The following is an 18,769-nucleotide window of genomic DNA, read 5'->3' as shown; positions in this document are numbered from 1 at the left end:
CCCAGCTTCTGCCAACCTAGCAGTTCGAAAGCACGTAAAAATGCAAGCAGAAAAATAAGGACTACCACGGTGGGAGGGTAACAGCATTCCGTGAGCCTTTGGCATCTAGTCATGCCAGCCACATGACCACGGAGACGTCCTTGGACAAACGCTGGCTCTTTGGCTTTGAAACGGAGACGATCACTGGCCCCTAGACTTGGAAACGTCTAGCACGCATGTGCGGGGGAACCTTTACCTTTAAGGCTAGTTATAGTTATTTAAAATATTTTGAAAAGAAAACATGACAAACATTACTATCTTATAGAGCTTTTAAGTTAAAAAGGCAGGATAAAAATAACATTCTCCAGAAAATAAAGCATTCAGATACAACAGAAGATGCAAACAATAATATGTAAGTAACTCTAGCCAACCCAGATTATGTTAAAATGAAAACATGCATGTGGAAATGCAATTTATGTCTTTATATCCTTGCATCAGTGCAAGTACAAAGTTGTAGGTTTGGCATCAAGTCTGTTTTGTCATACCCCTGTCAGGTATCTCTAATACTTATGGATAATGGGATCAGGAAAGTGGAGGGCAACAAGGAATATACTTATGCTGCCATCATATATTGTGCAAACACTTGAGATATGGGGAGCCCCCTCAGAAATTCAAATTTAACCTCATCAATCTGGATGCTAGATTGCCTGGGTATCCTATGATAAACAATTTTATTTTTTAATCTAAGGCAAACACATTACTGCATTTCTAACCCAGGGTTTCCGAAATTGGCATACTCTAGCTGACTCCATGTTTTTCTGCTTAAGAGTTATTGACTATATGTCAAAACAATAAATTGAGCTCTTGAAAGGATGGAATCTCATAAAACGAAGACAAATTCCAATAGCTGGATTCAAACCAATGATCTGCTTCCAAAAAGTCTATGCACCTATTTGCTGGAATAAAATAATTCATGTATTTTAAGTGGAAGTTTAGACTAGTAGCACAAGTGGAAATATATTTGAACTGGGATTTAAACTTGTATATCACTATTATAGTAAGATATTTTTATTGTATGATATTGACCTATGATATATATTTTAATGATGTGCCCAGTGTCTAAAATACTGTAGTTGGTGGGTAGTCTAGAAATATAATAAGCAAATGAACATACAAATGGAGAAACCACTCCTATTTTTATGCATGTTCCCTTTGAATATGCTACCAACGTATAATAATTCTGGTCCTACATATGATTTTTACCTAAGATAAACTACAGTACTATCCATCTCGGAAAACGGTTCTTGGAATTCGAATGTCCATTGTTTAAAATTGGAAGCCAAATGGCTTGGCTCATTCTTTCAAATCATTTATAATCTGAATTCCCAACCCCACAAATGCTAGCTATATGCATTATTAACCTCATTTTCTTTATGTCTTCATTACTATTATTTGTTGGAATATTTCTCTTTAAACTTCACTTTTAAGATTTCCCCTTCTTCAGTTGCCTTTGCAAATACCTGCCATTGTTATTTCTATTTTGGTCTTCCTTTAGCTCTTCTAAGATCTGAGCAGTTAACTAACAGCAGCCAAATGGCCTGCTTGACTATCATAAGGGCATCAGGCAATTGCAAGAAAAAAATTATGAGAAATTTACACATCACAGAAGCAACTCTATCCAAATATACTGTCAATAATCTAAACTGTTCAATTCAATTACATAAAAAGACAGCAAAACCGAGAAGAAAATAATTACTATCTTTATTTTAAATGATTCCCTTAATTAAAGTGGAGATGCGTTTTTCTTTCATAAATAGTACTATTTAAACAAGACAGACACTTTCGTCCCATATTCACTCTCTCTCTCTCTCTCTCTCTCACACACACACACACAAACACACCAGCTGTGTGACAGAAAGGATGATAGCTACTTAGCCTCCTCTTTTGACTTACAAATGGAGGGCCAACAGTTTTTTCCCCTCAATTATTTTGTCCCCTCTCTTCCTGTTTGGTTCACCTTTTTTTTCATTCCAAATATGACTATCCCTTTTTCACACCCTTTCTCCATCCCGCTTTTCTCTCTTTTTTTTGCTGCTCATCTGAAATGAAGATGTGTGTGCGTACTTGCATCTTTATGCAAGAGGGAATACTTTGTATGTGTGTATGCAGAGAATCAATTTAAAAAACTGGAACACCTTATTTTACATACAACTAGGAATTAATTCAATTTTAGCTTTTATCCTTTTTTAGATTGTGGCTTCTGGCAAGTATCTATAAACCCGAGTAGAAGTATGCCATATGCACAGTTCCTTTGGAAGGGAAAAACCTCCAGGACTGGCTTCAGTTGATGGTATACTTATAATAAATGAGCATGCTCATAGTTTTTTTTTTTAAAAAAAATCTCTTTGTTTCTCGGACATTGTTTCAAATTCAGGGACTCTTCCTTTCATGTACCTCGAATAACTGAAAACAATTGTGCATGATTTAAGAATATGAGTTTCAAGATCTAAAATAAAAAGGACTCTGCTAAGATAGTGGGGAGTTTAGTACTTTAAGATAGCCATGCAGAGCATGGAGCTACCTTTCAGTGGGTATTTGAAAGTCTGGCATCTTCAGTTTCAAAACCACAACTCTGAAAACACATTTTCTTCCCAATCAAAAAGTTCAGCAGGATGTCCGATCTGATTTGGAAGTTTCTTTATGACTTAGAACCAGACACAAGAGCTCCACATCCCACTGCTTTTGGTCTAGAGCAGGAAAGAGCTTCTTCAGCTCAAACTCCTCTATCTTTTTTCAAGGAGGTACTTTTTCCTATTTTGTCAAGTCTGCTAACTACTAGTCACTATTTCAACTCAGAGCCCCTTTGGACTTTGCGTGCTTCCTGGGTTGCTGTTGAACAGCTTCCATCATTCTAACTGTGGATGGACCACCACAGTTTTTGGCTTGGTTAATGAGATCTGGTAAAATAACCTCTCCCACCCCACTAACGAAATCTAAAGATCAGATTTAACAGTAACTTTCTGAAAAGTACTGCATATTCAAAATTCTAAGAACAGTAACTGAAACTTCCTGATAGATTATCTTCCATAAATACTTGATCAAGAATTCTACAAGTGTCAGCTGAAAAGGAAGTAATTTCCCTGAGAAAAACAAGCATAGAAAAAGTAGCATAGTTATCTACACTGCTAAATTGTATAGTTTTACCATCATGTGTACACACACACACACACACACACACACACACACACACACACACTATAAAAAAATTACAGGCTACTTTAGGAGTTAAAAAATTGTTGCAGTGACAGAATAATACTCAAAATACAAAATGAGAGTTAGGTTCTGTTAGCATTAATTCTTATTAACTGAGAATTATGTTTCAATGCTGCCAAATTTGAATAAAACTACTATATTACTATTTCCAAATCAAATATTTACCAGGTTACTCACATTATTTGAGCTGCTAACTACAAAGCTGAGCATGCAGTTAAATACTACCGCCTTTGGCTCACGTTACTATCCTGCACATTTCCAGGCAGGGACACAATCCTTTGGAATGGAATCCACGTATGTATGTATACATGTTTCTAAATTCTGTCTGAACTATCCAGATGAAGAATCATCAAAGCCCAGTGCAATTGATTTTCACATACTACTTTACAGTTTTTAAAATCTTGCCTTTTTAATATAAGCTATACATTTATAAATATCTTCCCTTTTTTTTAAAAAAAAAACCTTTATAAGTGAATGGTACTAATTTCTAAAGTGCTATATCGTGTGCAAATTTTTCCCGTTAAGTTTTTTTGGGGGACAAAAAGTATGTGTGAGGTGTAATGCTCTTATGTACCACCTCTACAGTTTTCATACAGAACACCAACACAGATACTAAATCACAAAAACCAAAATCTGTACAGCTTAAATTTGTAGCAATAGGCACGTAATCTGCAAGAGACACTCTTGAAAAATCATTCCCATCTCCTGGATATCGGCTGAAGAATTCTTACTTTTTTTTCCTCTTAGTGGTAGTCTAATCTCACAATTCAGAGTTTGCACTATAGTGCTTTAAACTGCAAAAGCTTCTGGAAAACCCAAACAAAAAGGAACGTCACGGGATGACGTCAGCCTATATACAGTTGTGTGGTAGCAGCACATAAGCAAATGCGTTCTGTACCTTAGCCCTGAAAGCTTTTCAGCAAATGCATTCAAGCGACTACAGAAGCTTCTCTCAGTGATAAGCTACCCATCTGCCATCAACAAGTTAAGAGTAAAAAAGCCATAGCTGTGGAAAGCGTTTGCAATTAAGCAGCTGTACAGTATAAGAAAACCTGCCAATCAACTCAGCACTGATTCAGGAATTAACAGCTCTGCCACTGGAAATCAAGGTCATGAATTCAAAGGAATATATTAGAAATGGAATGTGAAGCCTTTTTTTTTACTTCAATATCAAAGAACAGTAAAGAGAGTAAATGATTTAAAAGCTGTCAACATTAGAGCTTTTTACAGACTCACTGTGTTGAGTCTAAAACTACGACTGAATGCAACCTCCAACGTACTCAAAAGAATGGGTAAGTTTCCATTATTTGACTTGTTTTATAATGTGCAGTTAATCCAGCTCTTAAAATGCACGTTTAGGGAGCAATACTTTTTTAAGACTGGGAAATTGCTTATCAGTAATTCCAGTAACTTAGATAGCTCTACCAAGAATATTTTTAAAAATAAAAATTAAAGCTCCAAAACAATTTAATGCATGTCACTATTTGCAGCAATCTTTCTCCTCTTGTTCTAAGCATACCTCTGATAAGAATATCCTATTTTGTTGTTTCCCTGAATTATATTCTGCAGGCTTACATTTCAAGTGGCCATTAGGGGCTCCTATGCTGGCAGCAGTATATGCAATGAGTATTGTTTTTAAAATGCTGCCTGCCTTGGGCACGGCTTGTCCACCAAAATGCCGTTGTGAGAAGCTGCTCTTTTACTGTGACTCTCAGGGGTTTCACTCGGTGCCAAACACCACTGACAAGGGCTGTCTAGGTTTGTCATTGAGGCACAATTTTATTATGGAACTTGAAGGGGATCAGTTTGCAAGCTTCAGTCAACTTACCTGGCTTCATTTAGACCATAATCAAATTGGTACAGTAAGAGAAGATGCTTTTCAAGGACTATATAAACTCAAGGAATTAATTTTAAGTTCAAACAAAATATCTTATTTATCGAACACAACTTTTAGCCAGCTGCTTAACCTGCAACATTTGGATCTGTCTTTCAATCAATTATCTGCTTTGAATCCTGAATTGTTCTATGGCCTTCGTAAACTGCAAACCCTGAGTTTACGTTCCAATTCTCTGAGGACTATTCCAGTCCGCCTGTTTTCAGACTGTCGTAGTTTGGATTTTTTGGATTTGAGCACAAATCGCTTGCGAAGTTTGGCACGCAATGGATTTGCAGGATTAACCAAACTAAGGGAGCTTCACCTAGAGCACAACCAGCTGACAAAGATTAACTTTGCTCACTTCCTTCGGCTAAGCAACCTGCACATGCTCTTCTTACAGGGGAATAAAATTAGCAACCTGACCTGTGGGATGGAATGGACCTGGAACACTTTAGAAAAGCTAGATTTGTCTGGAAATGAGATCAAAGCCATTGATATGACAGTTTTTGAAATAATGCCTAATCTTAAAGTTCTCCTAATGGATAATAACAAGCTAACCACTCTGGAGTCCAAGGTTTTATATTCACTCAAAACCCTAACGACTGTGGGTCTCTCCAGCAACCCCTGGGAATGCAGCCCCAAAATATGTGCACTAGCCACATGGCTCGGTGGCTTCCAAGGTCGGTGGGAATACTCCATCCTTTGTCATAGCCCAAACCATACCCAGGGAGAGGATATTCTAGATGCAGTTTATGGTTTTCAGCTTTGCTGGAATGTATCAACTGTTGTTACACCCATTGCTACAACTCACAGAGCTCCAACAACTGAATATACAAAACGAATAAGCTCCTCAAATTTCCATGTGGGAGATAAAGAAATTTCAACCACCACAGGCATACCCTTTACCACAGAAGAGCAGATGCCTGAACCAAACAATGTCATTTTCACCCAGCAGGTAATTACAGGAACAATGGCTTTATTATTTTCTTTCTTTTTTATCATTTTTGTAGTGTTCATCTCCAGGAAGTGCTGTCCTCCCACATTAAGAAAAATTAGGCAGTGTTCAATTATTCAAAGCCACAGGCAACTACGATCTCAAACACGGCTACATATGTCAAATATGTCAGATCAAGGACCATATAATGAATATGAACCTGCCCATGAAGGACCCTTCATCATCATTAATGGCTACGGACAATGCAAATGTCAGCAGTTACCCTATAAAGAATGTGAAGTGTAATATCTACAGGTAATCAAAGAACACAAAGGAGATAAACTTATTTTAAATTGCAGGGATCTGATACATTTTTTAAAAAACTCAAAAACTGAGAAAGCCTAGATTTTTTTTTCCTAAGCAACTTGTTTTGAGTGATGCAGTAGTATTTCAGGGTGTGTGTGTGTTGTTGTTTTTTTTTAAATAAACCCACAATATTTTCAGTGTTCAAATAACAGTGTTGGCATTACATTTGCATTCCTGATGTTTGGAATCTAAATATGCTCAGCCCAAAATATGTATATTGTTTCATGTTATGTAATTATATATGTATTTTTTATTTTTTTTACTCCCAAGCCTCCAGATATAATTTAGAAAAATAATTTGGATGGAAAATATTGCTGGGGATATATTTAATGGACTTAAGGGGAAATATTTTACCAAATGATGCATTGTAATTACTAAATTTTACCAACATTTCAACCAGTTCAGTGTTTCATGAAATACATACTAACCAAAAAAACCCCCAAAAGGTAATTTCCTTAAAAAATTGTTCTCTGTCTTGTGATCTATAGTAGAAAGGTGCAGAAAAGGGATTTTTTCAGTCTACTACAGCATGAAATTTTAGTACAATTTTAACTCTATAGTAAGAATTCAGAATTCTAAATGTGTTGCAAATTCAGAATATAGCTACTGCCACTTCTAAATAAAGATCACATTCATTACTTCAAAATATTAACCTGCTACAACTATTCAGTAGCATTTAGTGTGGTCTCCAAATATTACATGAGTTTCAACTTTTGTTAAATCTGTCCTGACTTTAATGGGATACATTTCATACCAAGGAGCAACATATAAAGAAATGAACACTAAGGATTTGTTAAAGCAAAAAGCCCTCTTTCTTTTCCTCAATAAGCCTAACTGCCTACTTAATACTAGAAAACTATTTTCTATATTCATTACTATTCCTCTGGCACCAAATTATTCTCACAGAATGAATTCTCAATTACCACTGTAAATTCCAAGCCTGGATAATTTAAACACAAATCCAATATTCAAGGAGAGGGCTCTACTGATTGCAATATAATTAATTAATTAAATTACACTTGTGGAAAGAATAAGAACTTTTAAAACTCAGATTGGTGGTTTTTTTGTGTGTGTGGAGAAAATTATAATGTCATTTAAAGTAGGACAAAATTTCTCTGAAAAGCAAATAATCAGTTTTTGGATCTTATAAATTCAAGATTTGGTGTTTATGAAACTTACTTTACTACACATTTGTGTAGTTTAAATGTAATGCAATTAAAAAATTATTTAGTACAACTCTCAAAAATCATGAACACGTAATCAAAGGTATAATAGTTTGAAGAAAATGTACATATGTAGTTCTAACCATCATGCCAAGTTCAACAATGACATTTGTTAGTGGGGAAAAGAAATATTGATGCTTGGATTCTTTAAATCAGTATATCACATTGTATATTGTACTATAAGGTTTTCAAGCAAACCATCCTTTTTCTGATGCATATGCTATATAAGCATCCCTGAATAAATATTGCAAAGGTCTGAACAGGGTGAAAAGGATGGAAATTTCAGGCTTTAAAAAGCCAGTGCATCAAATCCCAGTACTTGCACATTTTATAATTGACATTACTTTAGCTCAATATATTGGATTGTATTACTTAAAGCTCTATTAAACCAAACTATTAGTGAAAAGTAGATAAAATCTACAAATCCTCTACATGATAAGCCATTATCTTTCAGCCATATACAGCATGTTCTATGCATCTGGTAACGAGATTTTCTCTGCATCGAAACATATCTATTAAGGATCTATGTTCCACTTATCAAGTTGAGAATTGCCTATGTTTTGGTCTCTATTTCCATCTACTAATTTAACAAGAACAAACTGTGTGTAAGCAAATTGGTTTGAAGGTTTAAACTGCAAAACATTTGGAAGGCAACTGAGAAACAATTATGTTAACAATCACATTCTAACAGAACATTTTTCTCAGCGCCTTAATGACATTTGTATCTCATAAGATACTCCATCAGAATACAGCCCAACATTATTTCATCAGCATTACTTAACTACTATATGGAGTTGCAACAATTGGCTTACTAATTGGTCAAAAACCTTTGTTATTACTAACCCTTCTCTTCAGGCTAGTTCACTAAGTCAGGAGATGCTGCAGGAAGTACCAGTAGCTAAGAGATGTTCTTTTCTCCTATGTCAATCTGTTATCTTTTCCTTCTGAATTACCTGAAAATACCTAGACAGTCTAATATAATTTTCATAGATATACAAGATTTGAGAATACAAATTTTAGCCCCTTAGCTAGTATCTCATATTATCATGTCTACATATTTGATTGCTTTAATCTAAAGAGAAAGTGCAGGACAATATTATGCATTAATCCTATAACCTCAGCCATATGGGCTGCATGGTACAATTATATAATTACCAAAATATATTAGCTTGTAGACCAGTTTGGTTCTAGTTATGTTAGTTGGATTTCTCTACTTTACTTTTCTTTACGAGTCTAACAAGAGGGCATTTTTTAAAGTGGCAAAATTAACAGCTACTGGTATCACATTCAGTAATGTAGCAAGTATTAGTTTAAGACTGTGACCAGTCCCAATATGTATTTTCACACTGACAGGGTCATTTAGAGTTTGAATAGGTGAAAAAGCCATAGGCAAAATATTAACATCACCTCATAGCAATTGAAACACAATTTTCAGTGCCCCCCCTTTGATTATTACTTATTCATAGGAAGATGGGTATGATATAACCTTGGAAAAGATCCAAATGCTGAATCATTAACTATAATTTTAGGTGATATGCTAACTTGCACGAATTAATTCTAAACTGGTGTTAAATTACAAGCCTATTGATTACACCCAGCCCAAAGCATCATATCTCTCTCAAATGCTCCAACCAAAGCTGAAATACAGATTTTGCCATTTTTATTTAGTAGTTCTTAACAGAATGCTGTCTTGAATTACTTCATCTTCTATAGTTGATATTTCAAGTGATGATTACACCAAGCCCAGAAGGAAAATAAATATTGGACCCATCACTTATTTTAGCACTGTTCAATCAATCCTTGAACATATAAATTATTTCCATTATTTCAGAAAGCAAAGTTCCTGAATTAAATATTCTCTGCTACCTATAGGAAGAACAAGCTATGATGGTTAATTATATTCTATATCACTTCCAGTCCAAGATCCAATACAAAGACTGAACTTTATAAGCTTTTAGCTGGCATAGTATTGTACTATAAATTCATATTAATTTAATATTACAGGATCTATTTAATGGAGAAATAATTCTGCAAGAGTACAAAACTTATTGAGACATCATATAATACAAATCATGTCATCTAAATGAAAATCAAATAATGGTCATATCTGCATCATCAGTTTCAAAGATATATGCTATACCTTTTTCAGTTATCATTCTATCTTCCCCCTCAAATTTTTAAATGTTCAAAATATTAATAGAAAATTCAAATGATTTCTACTAGCAATATTCCAAGTGCATTTTCAATGGTGGTGGTGGTAAGTTCATAATGCAGTAAGTGCAGTGTACAAAAACATTAAAAAAATCTATACATTATAAAACTAGAAGCTGACTCTTTCTTGGTGCCCTTTCAAAATAAGAAACTGTGATTTTTTTTCTTGGTTATAAGTTTGCTTTCCTTATAATACAGGTTGTAGGAAAATCTTTTTTTTTGAATCATATTGTTTTGCCCTCTTGTTTTGGATATTATCAATGTCATGGCATCATGATATCAAGATCAAATAGACATTATTTTGTTACATATCAGGTAAACAGAAAATTTCTGGTATCACAATCATCTAGATTTTCCTTAAGGATGACAAATTGTAGAGGGCTGCCTTTTTTAAATTCCAAGAACACACTATTGAATTTGAACGTGAAGGAGCACAGTATCATTAAATTAAATATTTTCACAAATTTTCATATTCTTCATGTTCTCATTTGCAAATTATTTATCAGGAACCTACCTTGTGCATAACTTCCAGTTTTATGTGTTAAGATTACTGTTGGTTTCAGAGACTGTTCCATAAAATGAAGAAAAAAAATCAATAGATTCTACCAATTTTTTTTCCTTTTTGGCACCTCTGAACTGGGCTCTCCCAACAGACGTAAGAGAATGTAAAGAGATTCCTTTGATACTCCCATTTTATGAATTTTCTTATATTAATTAATCACTTGTTGGTTGCTCAACTTGCTTTTATTGAAATCACTACATAGACAGTATAGAACCTTCCAGAATACATGTGAAAAATCTTTTTTATATCAAACAACATATTTCCCAACATAGTCAAACCTATCAAGCTGATAACTTGTACAACAAAAATAATTTCCAGTTCCTCTGCCAGTTTATGTGCAGTCAGCAAGGTAAGGCTGATAGCAAATTTTAATTTCTAGACCTTAAATAAGGAGATATAATATAAACTGTTCCTTGTTTATTTAAGTTTCTAAGTATGAGACTTAGCAGTCCATGAATGGAAAAACATCAGCCTCAAATTGCTCTGAGGCCATTCAAAGACTTACAGAAAGCATTGATAAAAAAGTTCAAGAAAAAACATTTTGTAAAAGGATCAGAATGGTAAAGAGATTATGAAGTCTCAGATCTTGTAAAAACAGGTTTTTGCATTTTAAATTATTTTATTCATTTAAGTAGATTTCAAAGATATGAAAACATTCAACATATGTAGTTCTTAAGCCCATTTCTACTCAAGGATCTATATCCCTAAGATAAATGTGCAGTTTAACAGAAGATCACAATAAGTAATAAGAACCAATTACTGCATTTGAATTAAGAAGGAAATCATTTTTATTAATATATGGTGAGCCTAATGTACATTAGAGATGCTTATCTAGGGTTTTCAATCTAAAATTGAGAATAATTTCTGGGACAGACATATATTCTAATATTTAGTCATCTCACTGCATAAGTGGCTTTCAATTATCATAATTGCTGAAATTCAGACAACCTGACCTTAGAGGCTTTTGTAAAAGCACATCAATCTTGCCACAAAAATTATCCAGTGTTTTCTAATAAACATAGCTATTTGTTTAAAAGACAAGGTTTAGTTCTCCCTTTTCCTTGTACTGCTCTTCACTTTTCAAATGCCTAAAATTTGCAGTATATTTCAGAGGAGCAGTTTTTCGTTCTTTTCAAGACAGAAAAACACCTCCAGATTAAAGACACATTTGAATACTTGGCTATTATTAATACTGATCAGCATACACATTGTAGTAGTAGTAGCAGCACTATTATATCTCACATTAAATAAGGATGTTGCAGGAGTGGATGCCATTCTATCAGCAGAAAGTAAACATGAATTATTCCATATTATTTGGATGAAGCAATTCCTTTCCCCCCCCCCTATAACTAGACAGCCTTGTCTGATTACAAGAGGCAGAGCTCCAATTTTCTAGGTGCTGTCTTAGCTTTTCTTGCTTAGAGGTTGAAAAATAACTATTTCTCCTTTCAGTAATATTAACTTTTATTCTGAGATTTCCTTCAATTATTTTGGTTATATGCTCTGGAAGTAGGCTAAGAGGAATTAGGCAAAAGCAATGTGCATGTAATTTTCTTTTCATAAAATGAGGAAATAATTTGCTTTTTAGATACACTTTGAAATATAATGATATTTGAATGCCCAAATGGCCTAATTTCCTGGTAGACAAGCCCATTATCAATTGAAGCTTAAAAATGCCTTTGACCTCTCTTTGCCTTCTCAATACTTTAACTCTTATTAGGGCTGGAAACCATTTCTTGGTTTAGCAGCCATTGCATAATTTTGATTCTTCTAACGGAAAGAAAAGCAGAAGAGACAGAGATGCCTTGTTAATCAGAAATGGTTCCTGGCACATGTGAATATTTTTTATTTTACATATTCATCTTTCACTTTTTCTGAAAGCTCAAAGTGGTATATAAATCCTTCTCCATCAACTTGTACCCCGTAATAGCTTTAAGAGCCTGAGGGGAAAAAATGATTGGTCCAGTTAATGACATAAGTAAGCTCTATGGTGAAGAGAAGAACCCTGGGGTCTCCAGTGCAAATTTAATGCAGTGGCAGAAAAACTCATCACAGTAGTCCAGTTTGGAAACTGAACATTGTTTTCCACTATGAAAAATTCCTACTCCCCTATAGAGCTGGAAATGTTTGCTTTGTTTTTTTTAAACATTGGTAATCTTAATGAAGGGACGCGGTGGTTCAGTGGGTTAGGACGCTGAGCTTGTCGATCAGAAGGTCGGCAGTTTAGCGCCTGTTACTCATCCCAGCTCCTGCCAACCTAGCAGTTCGAAAGCACGTAAAAATGCAAGTAGAAAAATAGGGACCACAACGGTGGGAAGGTAACAGCGTTCTGTGCGCCTTTGGCGTCTAGTCATGCTGGCCACATGACCACGGAGACGTCCTCGGACAAGCGCTGGCTCTTCGGCTTTGAAACGGAGATGAGCACTGGCCCCTAGAGTCGGAAACGACTAGCATGCATGTGCGGGGGAACCTTTACCTTTAATCTTAATGATGTCTTATTAAATAAACTAGGTTAAGATAATCTGTTGGTTTATTTTCTTAAATAAAGATAAGCTTTTAATTAAATTTAAATGAAAACCAAAACCAAAAGTGGTTTTACATCTTCTCACAATTCTGCCAGACGGCAAGCACAAAAATGGCTATGGGACTAAACAATAAGTATTTGATTGAGCTACACTCCTGTTACAAATTGTAATACTGTAATCGGTGTTTCATATCCTGGGATCTTGCCACATAATTCTATATCTTATAACTAAGAGTAACCTATCAAATATGTATTAGATTTAGATACTTCTTTAAGCTATAATCATAGAGCTGGGAGGGACCTTGGACATCTAGTCCAACCCCCTGCCCAAGGCAAGAGTCCTCACACCATCCCGGACAAATGGTTGTCCAATCTTTTCTTGAAAACCTCCAGTGATGGATAATTGAATCAATATCCATATAACAATTTCATTGTTTAAATGGACTAAATATCTGAAAATAGGATTGGGAAAATGCAGACCTGCTGATACAGTCAATTTTCTTTTCTGCACACTCATAGCATTTCACAGCTATTTCTGAATTTAATTTTCCCAATAATGCAGAAAAGAAATTCATGAAACACTATAATTAACAAAGGTGAAGTAATTTTTTAAAAATAGTCATAATTTCTGAGGCTGGTTACGTGGCTTCCATTTTTAAGAGGTCTGAATTAAATTTATTATATACCAGTAACCACTAAATGAATCGATTTTTTTTAACGCTCATAGACTCAAGTAGAAGCTTTCACGATGTCAGCTTTACCAGTTAGGCCAGACAGGAAACACGACCAGAAGCTAATTCTACTTTATTGTAAAGCTACCTTAGCAGTGCCTTCTGAAAGGACCAATCTCCTGCCATCTCCTCTATAACCCAAGAAACTAAAGAGGGTCCCTCTTGAGCCTCTTGCCCTGCCACTATCCAGCTGCAGGTTATGCTGTCTCTTATCTGACCTATCTTTATCTTTATTAGACTTATATACCGCCCTTCTCCCGTAGGACTCAGGGCGGTTCACAAGGTTTTTAAAATAACAATACAACAATTACAAAAATTAAGAACAGTTAAAATAATTACATTTAAACCTTGAATAAATATAAAACCCCAATTAAAATCCAATTTAAAACACCAATTAATACTCTCAGTCCAGGCCAGAAAGCTCAAAGAGCCAAGTCTTCAGGTCCCGGCGGAATGAGCGAAGGTCAGATCCTGTCTCCCAAGATCTTTTTCACGTACATTATACATCAAGTCCTGTTCAACACTGTTTTTATTTAAACTTTCAAGTCTCTACACGTTTTCCATTTTCCGTGCATAGTATGACAGTATTGAGACTGATTTAACTGAAGACACCAATTTCTGAATAGGGCAGATTTTGTTTCAGAAATTATGTCTTGCCTTACTTGTCAATATACAGACCAGTATATTGACAGTGAGGTCCTTCCCTTTCCCCATCCTCTAGGCAACAAGGGTGACTGGGGCTTTAATTTGCAGAAGGATGCAGTTTTGAAAATTGTGTAGAGCTACCTAAAACTCAAGTATACCTCTTAAAAGTTGGGTACGCATGCATTAAAGGGCTATTTTTTATTTAGTGTAGTGTTGGTTTGAATCATTACGTACAGTGTTTGTGGCTGCTAAATCAAATTAATCTCATCGTATAAAATTGCTATTTGGATTTCCAAATGTTCCAAACTATGCCTGAGTGCTATTTAATTAAAGCAACCATTTTTTTCTAAGCACTTTAAGTACTACAATTGCACAACTGACAACAAAACCAATGGCTTTATAAATTACTATAGACTCATTGTTCAAGATCTAAATAGGCCTTTTCAATCATCCTCTCCTTACTACCATACTGTAATCCAGTTTTGAAAGTAAGTACACAAGATAGTTTCACCGAAATATGAGAAAATATGGTTGAAATGAAGTCAAATTGGACTCCAACTTGAAGCACAGCTGCAAGAGTTCTTCAAATTCCTAGCTACTATGAAATATGTGTTAACTGTAGATTTCCAAAAGAATGTTTATACAATGGTTTATATTTAAAATGTAAAATGAAGAGAGATAAATATATTGAATACCTGGCTATCTTTTAGGATGTTTTCATGATATTTAGAGCAGACATCAGGAAAACTGCACTCAATTTCCCACCATTATTGGCTTCATTCCCCTTATGTATTTCACAAAATCTAAGCTGACGGACAAAGCTGAAGTATCTGTTGTAAATGTGGTGATAATTTTCACATTCTATTGGAAGTCACTCCAGGAATGCTCTCTGAAGATACCTCAAGTCTAGGAGGATTTTCAGGAGGCACCTTGAATATCAAGAGGTATATAAACACATTCAACAGCCGTAGGTAAAGTTTTAGATGCCAGCTTTTCAAATGTATATTTATTTCTATAGAGGGAAACATGGATTCTAATAATTAAAACCTACTTTTGTCAATTATGAATGAACAATTCAGAGTTTTTTTTAAAAAGCCAAATGCTATGAATGTATGCATTCTGGTGTCACCAGCAAACAGGTGTAATTAACCAAACAATATGACTCTCCATCTGTAGTTTCAAGTCTGTTGTCTAAACCAGAGGCTTTGTCTTACTGCTGTTTGAATATGACAAGGAAAGAAGCCAAGAACAAGCCATGATTTATTCAATGATTTGTTCTAAAAGCCCACTATTTTATCTGAGGAGGAAAAATAATGGAAAAGAAAAAAAGGGAATTGTAAAAGAATAAACTAGTTTAGTGATTGAGTAAATTTAGATGTTTTTGTAATAAAAGAACCAAAGGAATACATTATAATACTTGCTACAATCTTCTCTGAGGTGGCTGGATGGAGTCACTGAAGCAGTAGGCGTGAGCTTAAATGGACTCCAGAAGATGGTAGAGGACAGGAAGGCCTGGAGGAACATTGTCCATAGGGTCACGATGGGTCGGACACGACTTCGCAGCTAACAACAACACAATCTTCTCTTGGGTTTTTTCCCCTTTACCAACTTCTTCACGTTTTCTCAATTTAAAAAAAGCCTAAATTCTTTCTTTGCAAGAAGTATAGACTTGCTATCTGGTATCTCTTACTTTTCCAAAACTTGTCTCCCTTTTCTACCTTCCATTCAAATAGAAAGAGTTCCTTCATAAAGACAGATTGGAAACTAATTGATTGTATCACATTATAGTTGATTATAACACATCAATCTTGTCCTTTATTTTACAAACAGCCATGCAATGTCAGCTAGAGCAGGTGTTGTTCAGTCTACCTGAAAAAAGATTTTTAACCCAGTATTTGCCAATAGATATTACAATTCTGATTATATTCCAAATGTATTTCCAAATATAATTCATTTAGAGAATTTTGATAAGCTCATCACAAATTATTTTGAACAATCTGGCTGCAAAGAAAATCCCTGAGGGCTTCTCCCAAGATCTTTGGAGGCTGGATGTAATCCAGGACTTCACTTTGTATTCTCTAATCCAGGGGTCCCCAACCCCTGGTCCATAGACCAATACCAGGCCGCGGCATGCCAGCAACTGATCCGCACAAACAAGAAAAGCCCTATCCACAAGATGCAAGCAACACATAAAACCACACCCCCTCTGGTCCATGGAAACACCCCTCTCCATGTAACCAGTCCCTGGTGCTCAGAAGGTTGGGGACCTTTGCTCTAATCCACAGAGTGTGGGAGATGTTTTTGTTCAGACATTTTTACATACGTGAAACATTTAAACAGTTAAATGAACTGAATTTTGGCTACTATTGGATGAAGGAGGCTGGGCAATCTACAAAGGGGTAGATTTAACATTTTTATCCATCAAGCCATTTTCTGGGTTATTTTAAAATTTGATAGCAATGCTAAGAGTACTTGAACTTTGATATATCTATGTTTTCATTGTTTGCCAAAAATCAGCAGGAAATAAGATTATTCTTCAGCAATCTAATGCTAAAATGTGATGGCATAATCTTTCAGAGTTCCCCAAAAGGGGCTTTGGGGGCTCCATCCCTCCATAGGTTGTCCACCCTGCTCTATTCAATACAGTTGTACACTTGTACCTGGGCAAAGAAATGGAGATGAGCACCGCCCCCTGAGTCAGACACAACTGGACAGGGGAAACCTTTATCTTTACATTTTCTATTCAAGCACAAAAATATATCCTGTTAAAAATTAATATTACTGGGAGTTATGAGTTGTAGACACATAGGCGTATTGTTTTAACTAACTGTAACATGGTTTTTATATGTAAGACATTACTTCAATTTACACATATTATGTATTTTTAACATTCCTCTGACAGAATCCTGCCAAATTCAAGAACTATTTCTCTCACTCTTTTAATACAGAATCAATTCTAAATGAGGAAAAATCCAAGCCTTTGAAACTCTCTACTATTCTAATTTATCCTCAAATCAATTTCAAAAATTGATAAAAAAAATAATACACCGATTCAGAGGATTTTGAAGATTAATATACAATTGAGACCAGAGGTTTTTCTTTGGGGGATTGATGTTTTGAAAAAAGTTGTGGAACTTTCTTTTTGTACACAATAACTGCAGTGAGATTACTACATGCACAAAGGAAAAAACTGGCATTACCCACAATGAGGAATGGCTGGTAAAGATGACAGAATGTGCTAAGATGGACAAACTGACTTCCTTGATCAGAAAAAAAGACAATTATCTATGTTTATAGTTGACCTGGAAACTCCTTATAGATTTTTTGCATGAAACAGAAAAAAATAACTTGATGATTTATGGGCCTGATGATTAGACAGAATAGATTATTGAAAGAAGAGACTTATGTTGTAACCATAAAGTAAAAGGAAACTCTATGTATTTATAACTGCTGTAAAGAAGACTGGAAGTTACTTCCTTGTATTTTTTTTTTCTTTTTGTACTTTTAGCTTTCTTTTTGATTTAAACATCTATGGAGATTCTCAGTAATCCAGGTCATAGTTGACTCAAAGGTGCTCGCTCTTTCTTTCTTTTCTTTCTTTCTTTCTTTCTTTCTTTTTCTTTCTTTCTTTCTTCTTTCTTTCTTCCTTTCTTTCTTCTCTTTCAAAAGGCAAATTTTTTTTAATTTGAGGAAAAAGATGAAAACGCTTTACTTCTTATCCAAGAAGTTTCATCAGTTTTAACAGTTCTCTTTGATTTCTTTTTTTTTTCTTCCCTTACTTTGTATTAGTTTTTAACTTCATTTTTTTAAAAAAACAACAAACAAATCTCTGCATAAAATTACGCAACACGGCAGAAGACCATCACAGGGCAATTACAATTTTAATGACCTAATTTTACTTTCAAGAGAACCTGTACACATCTTCTAATTCCAATCACATTATATTACTTTCTCCGAAATTCAAATGAAATCTTTGCAAGTGTAGCTGTTACTTACATTTCCCATGTATTCCGAAAGCAGATCTTGCAAGGCTTGTCGCACTGCATTACACTCTGCCACTATGCGTTCCCGTCGGTCATCGCGTGTGCAGGATGAGTCAGCCATTAGGGCTGCGCCACTAATGATGCTCTCCAGGCGCTCTTCTAAGGATGGCCTAAAACGCTCTTCACTGAAGTTCAATGGATCTACAATAATTTGTTTCTGTTAAAAAAAAGAAAAGAAATGGTTTATAACTTTTAATAAAGTGACATGCTATTCTGGATTAGTTTGATGAAGACCTCTTAAAATTACTACAAAATAGTCTCTGTTTAACATGTGTAAGTCCTAAAACGTTTAGATCAATTCACTACCCAGAATTAACCCAGCGTAACACTGGCTAAAAACTAGATTTCAGTCTACAGAGATCTATGTTGACAGTCGGATTTTAGTCATTTTCTTACCTTCAA

At 35.0% G+C, this 18,769-nt stretch overlaps 2 protein-coding genes across 2 annotated transcripts in view; one reads left to right on the top strand and one right to left on the bottom strand.

Moving 5' to 3' along the window:
* CTNNA1 (catenin alpha 1) overlaps window positions 1-18,769 on the bottom strand; it is a 77,122-nt gene that overhangs the window by 41,549 nt on the left and 16,804 nt on the right. Inside the window, exon 7 of the mRNA XM_081315196.1 lies at window positions 18,321-18,524. Coding sequence (XP_081171322.1) covers window positions 18,321-18,524 — 204 coding nt within the window. The remainder of the gene's footprint in view (window positions 1-18,320; window positions 18,525-18,769) is intronic.
* Window positions 4,541-6,898, top strand: LRRTM2 (leucine rich repeat transmembrane neuronal 2; the record flags this gene model as incomplete). The annotated part of the gene is given in 2 exon segments (XM_081314349.1): window positions 4,541-4,681; window positions 4,683-6,898. Coding segments are annotated over 2 exon segments (1,827 nt in total). The 3' UTR covers window positions 6,369-6,898.

This window comes from Vipera berus (genome assembly GCF_964194415.1).
Source record: "Vipera berus genome assembly, chromosome: 1".
Taxonomy (NCBI): domain Eukaryota; kingdom Metazoa; phylum Chordata; class Lepidosauria; order Squamata; family Viperidae; genus Vipera; species Vipera berus.
This window is presented reverse-complemented; position numbering and strand designations above follow the sequence as displayed.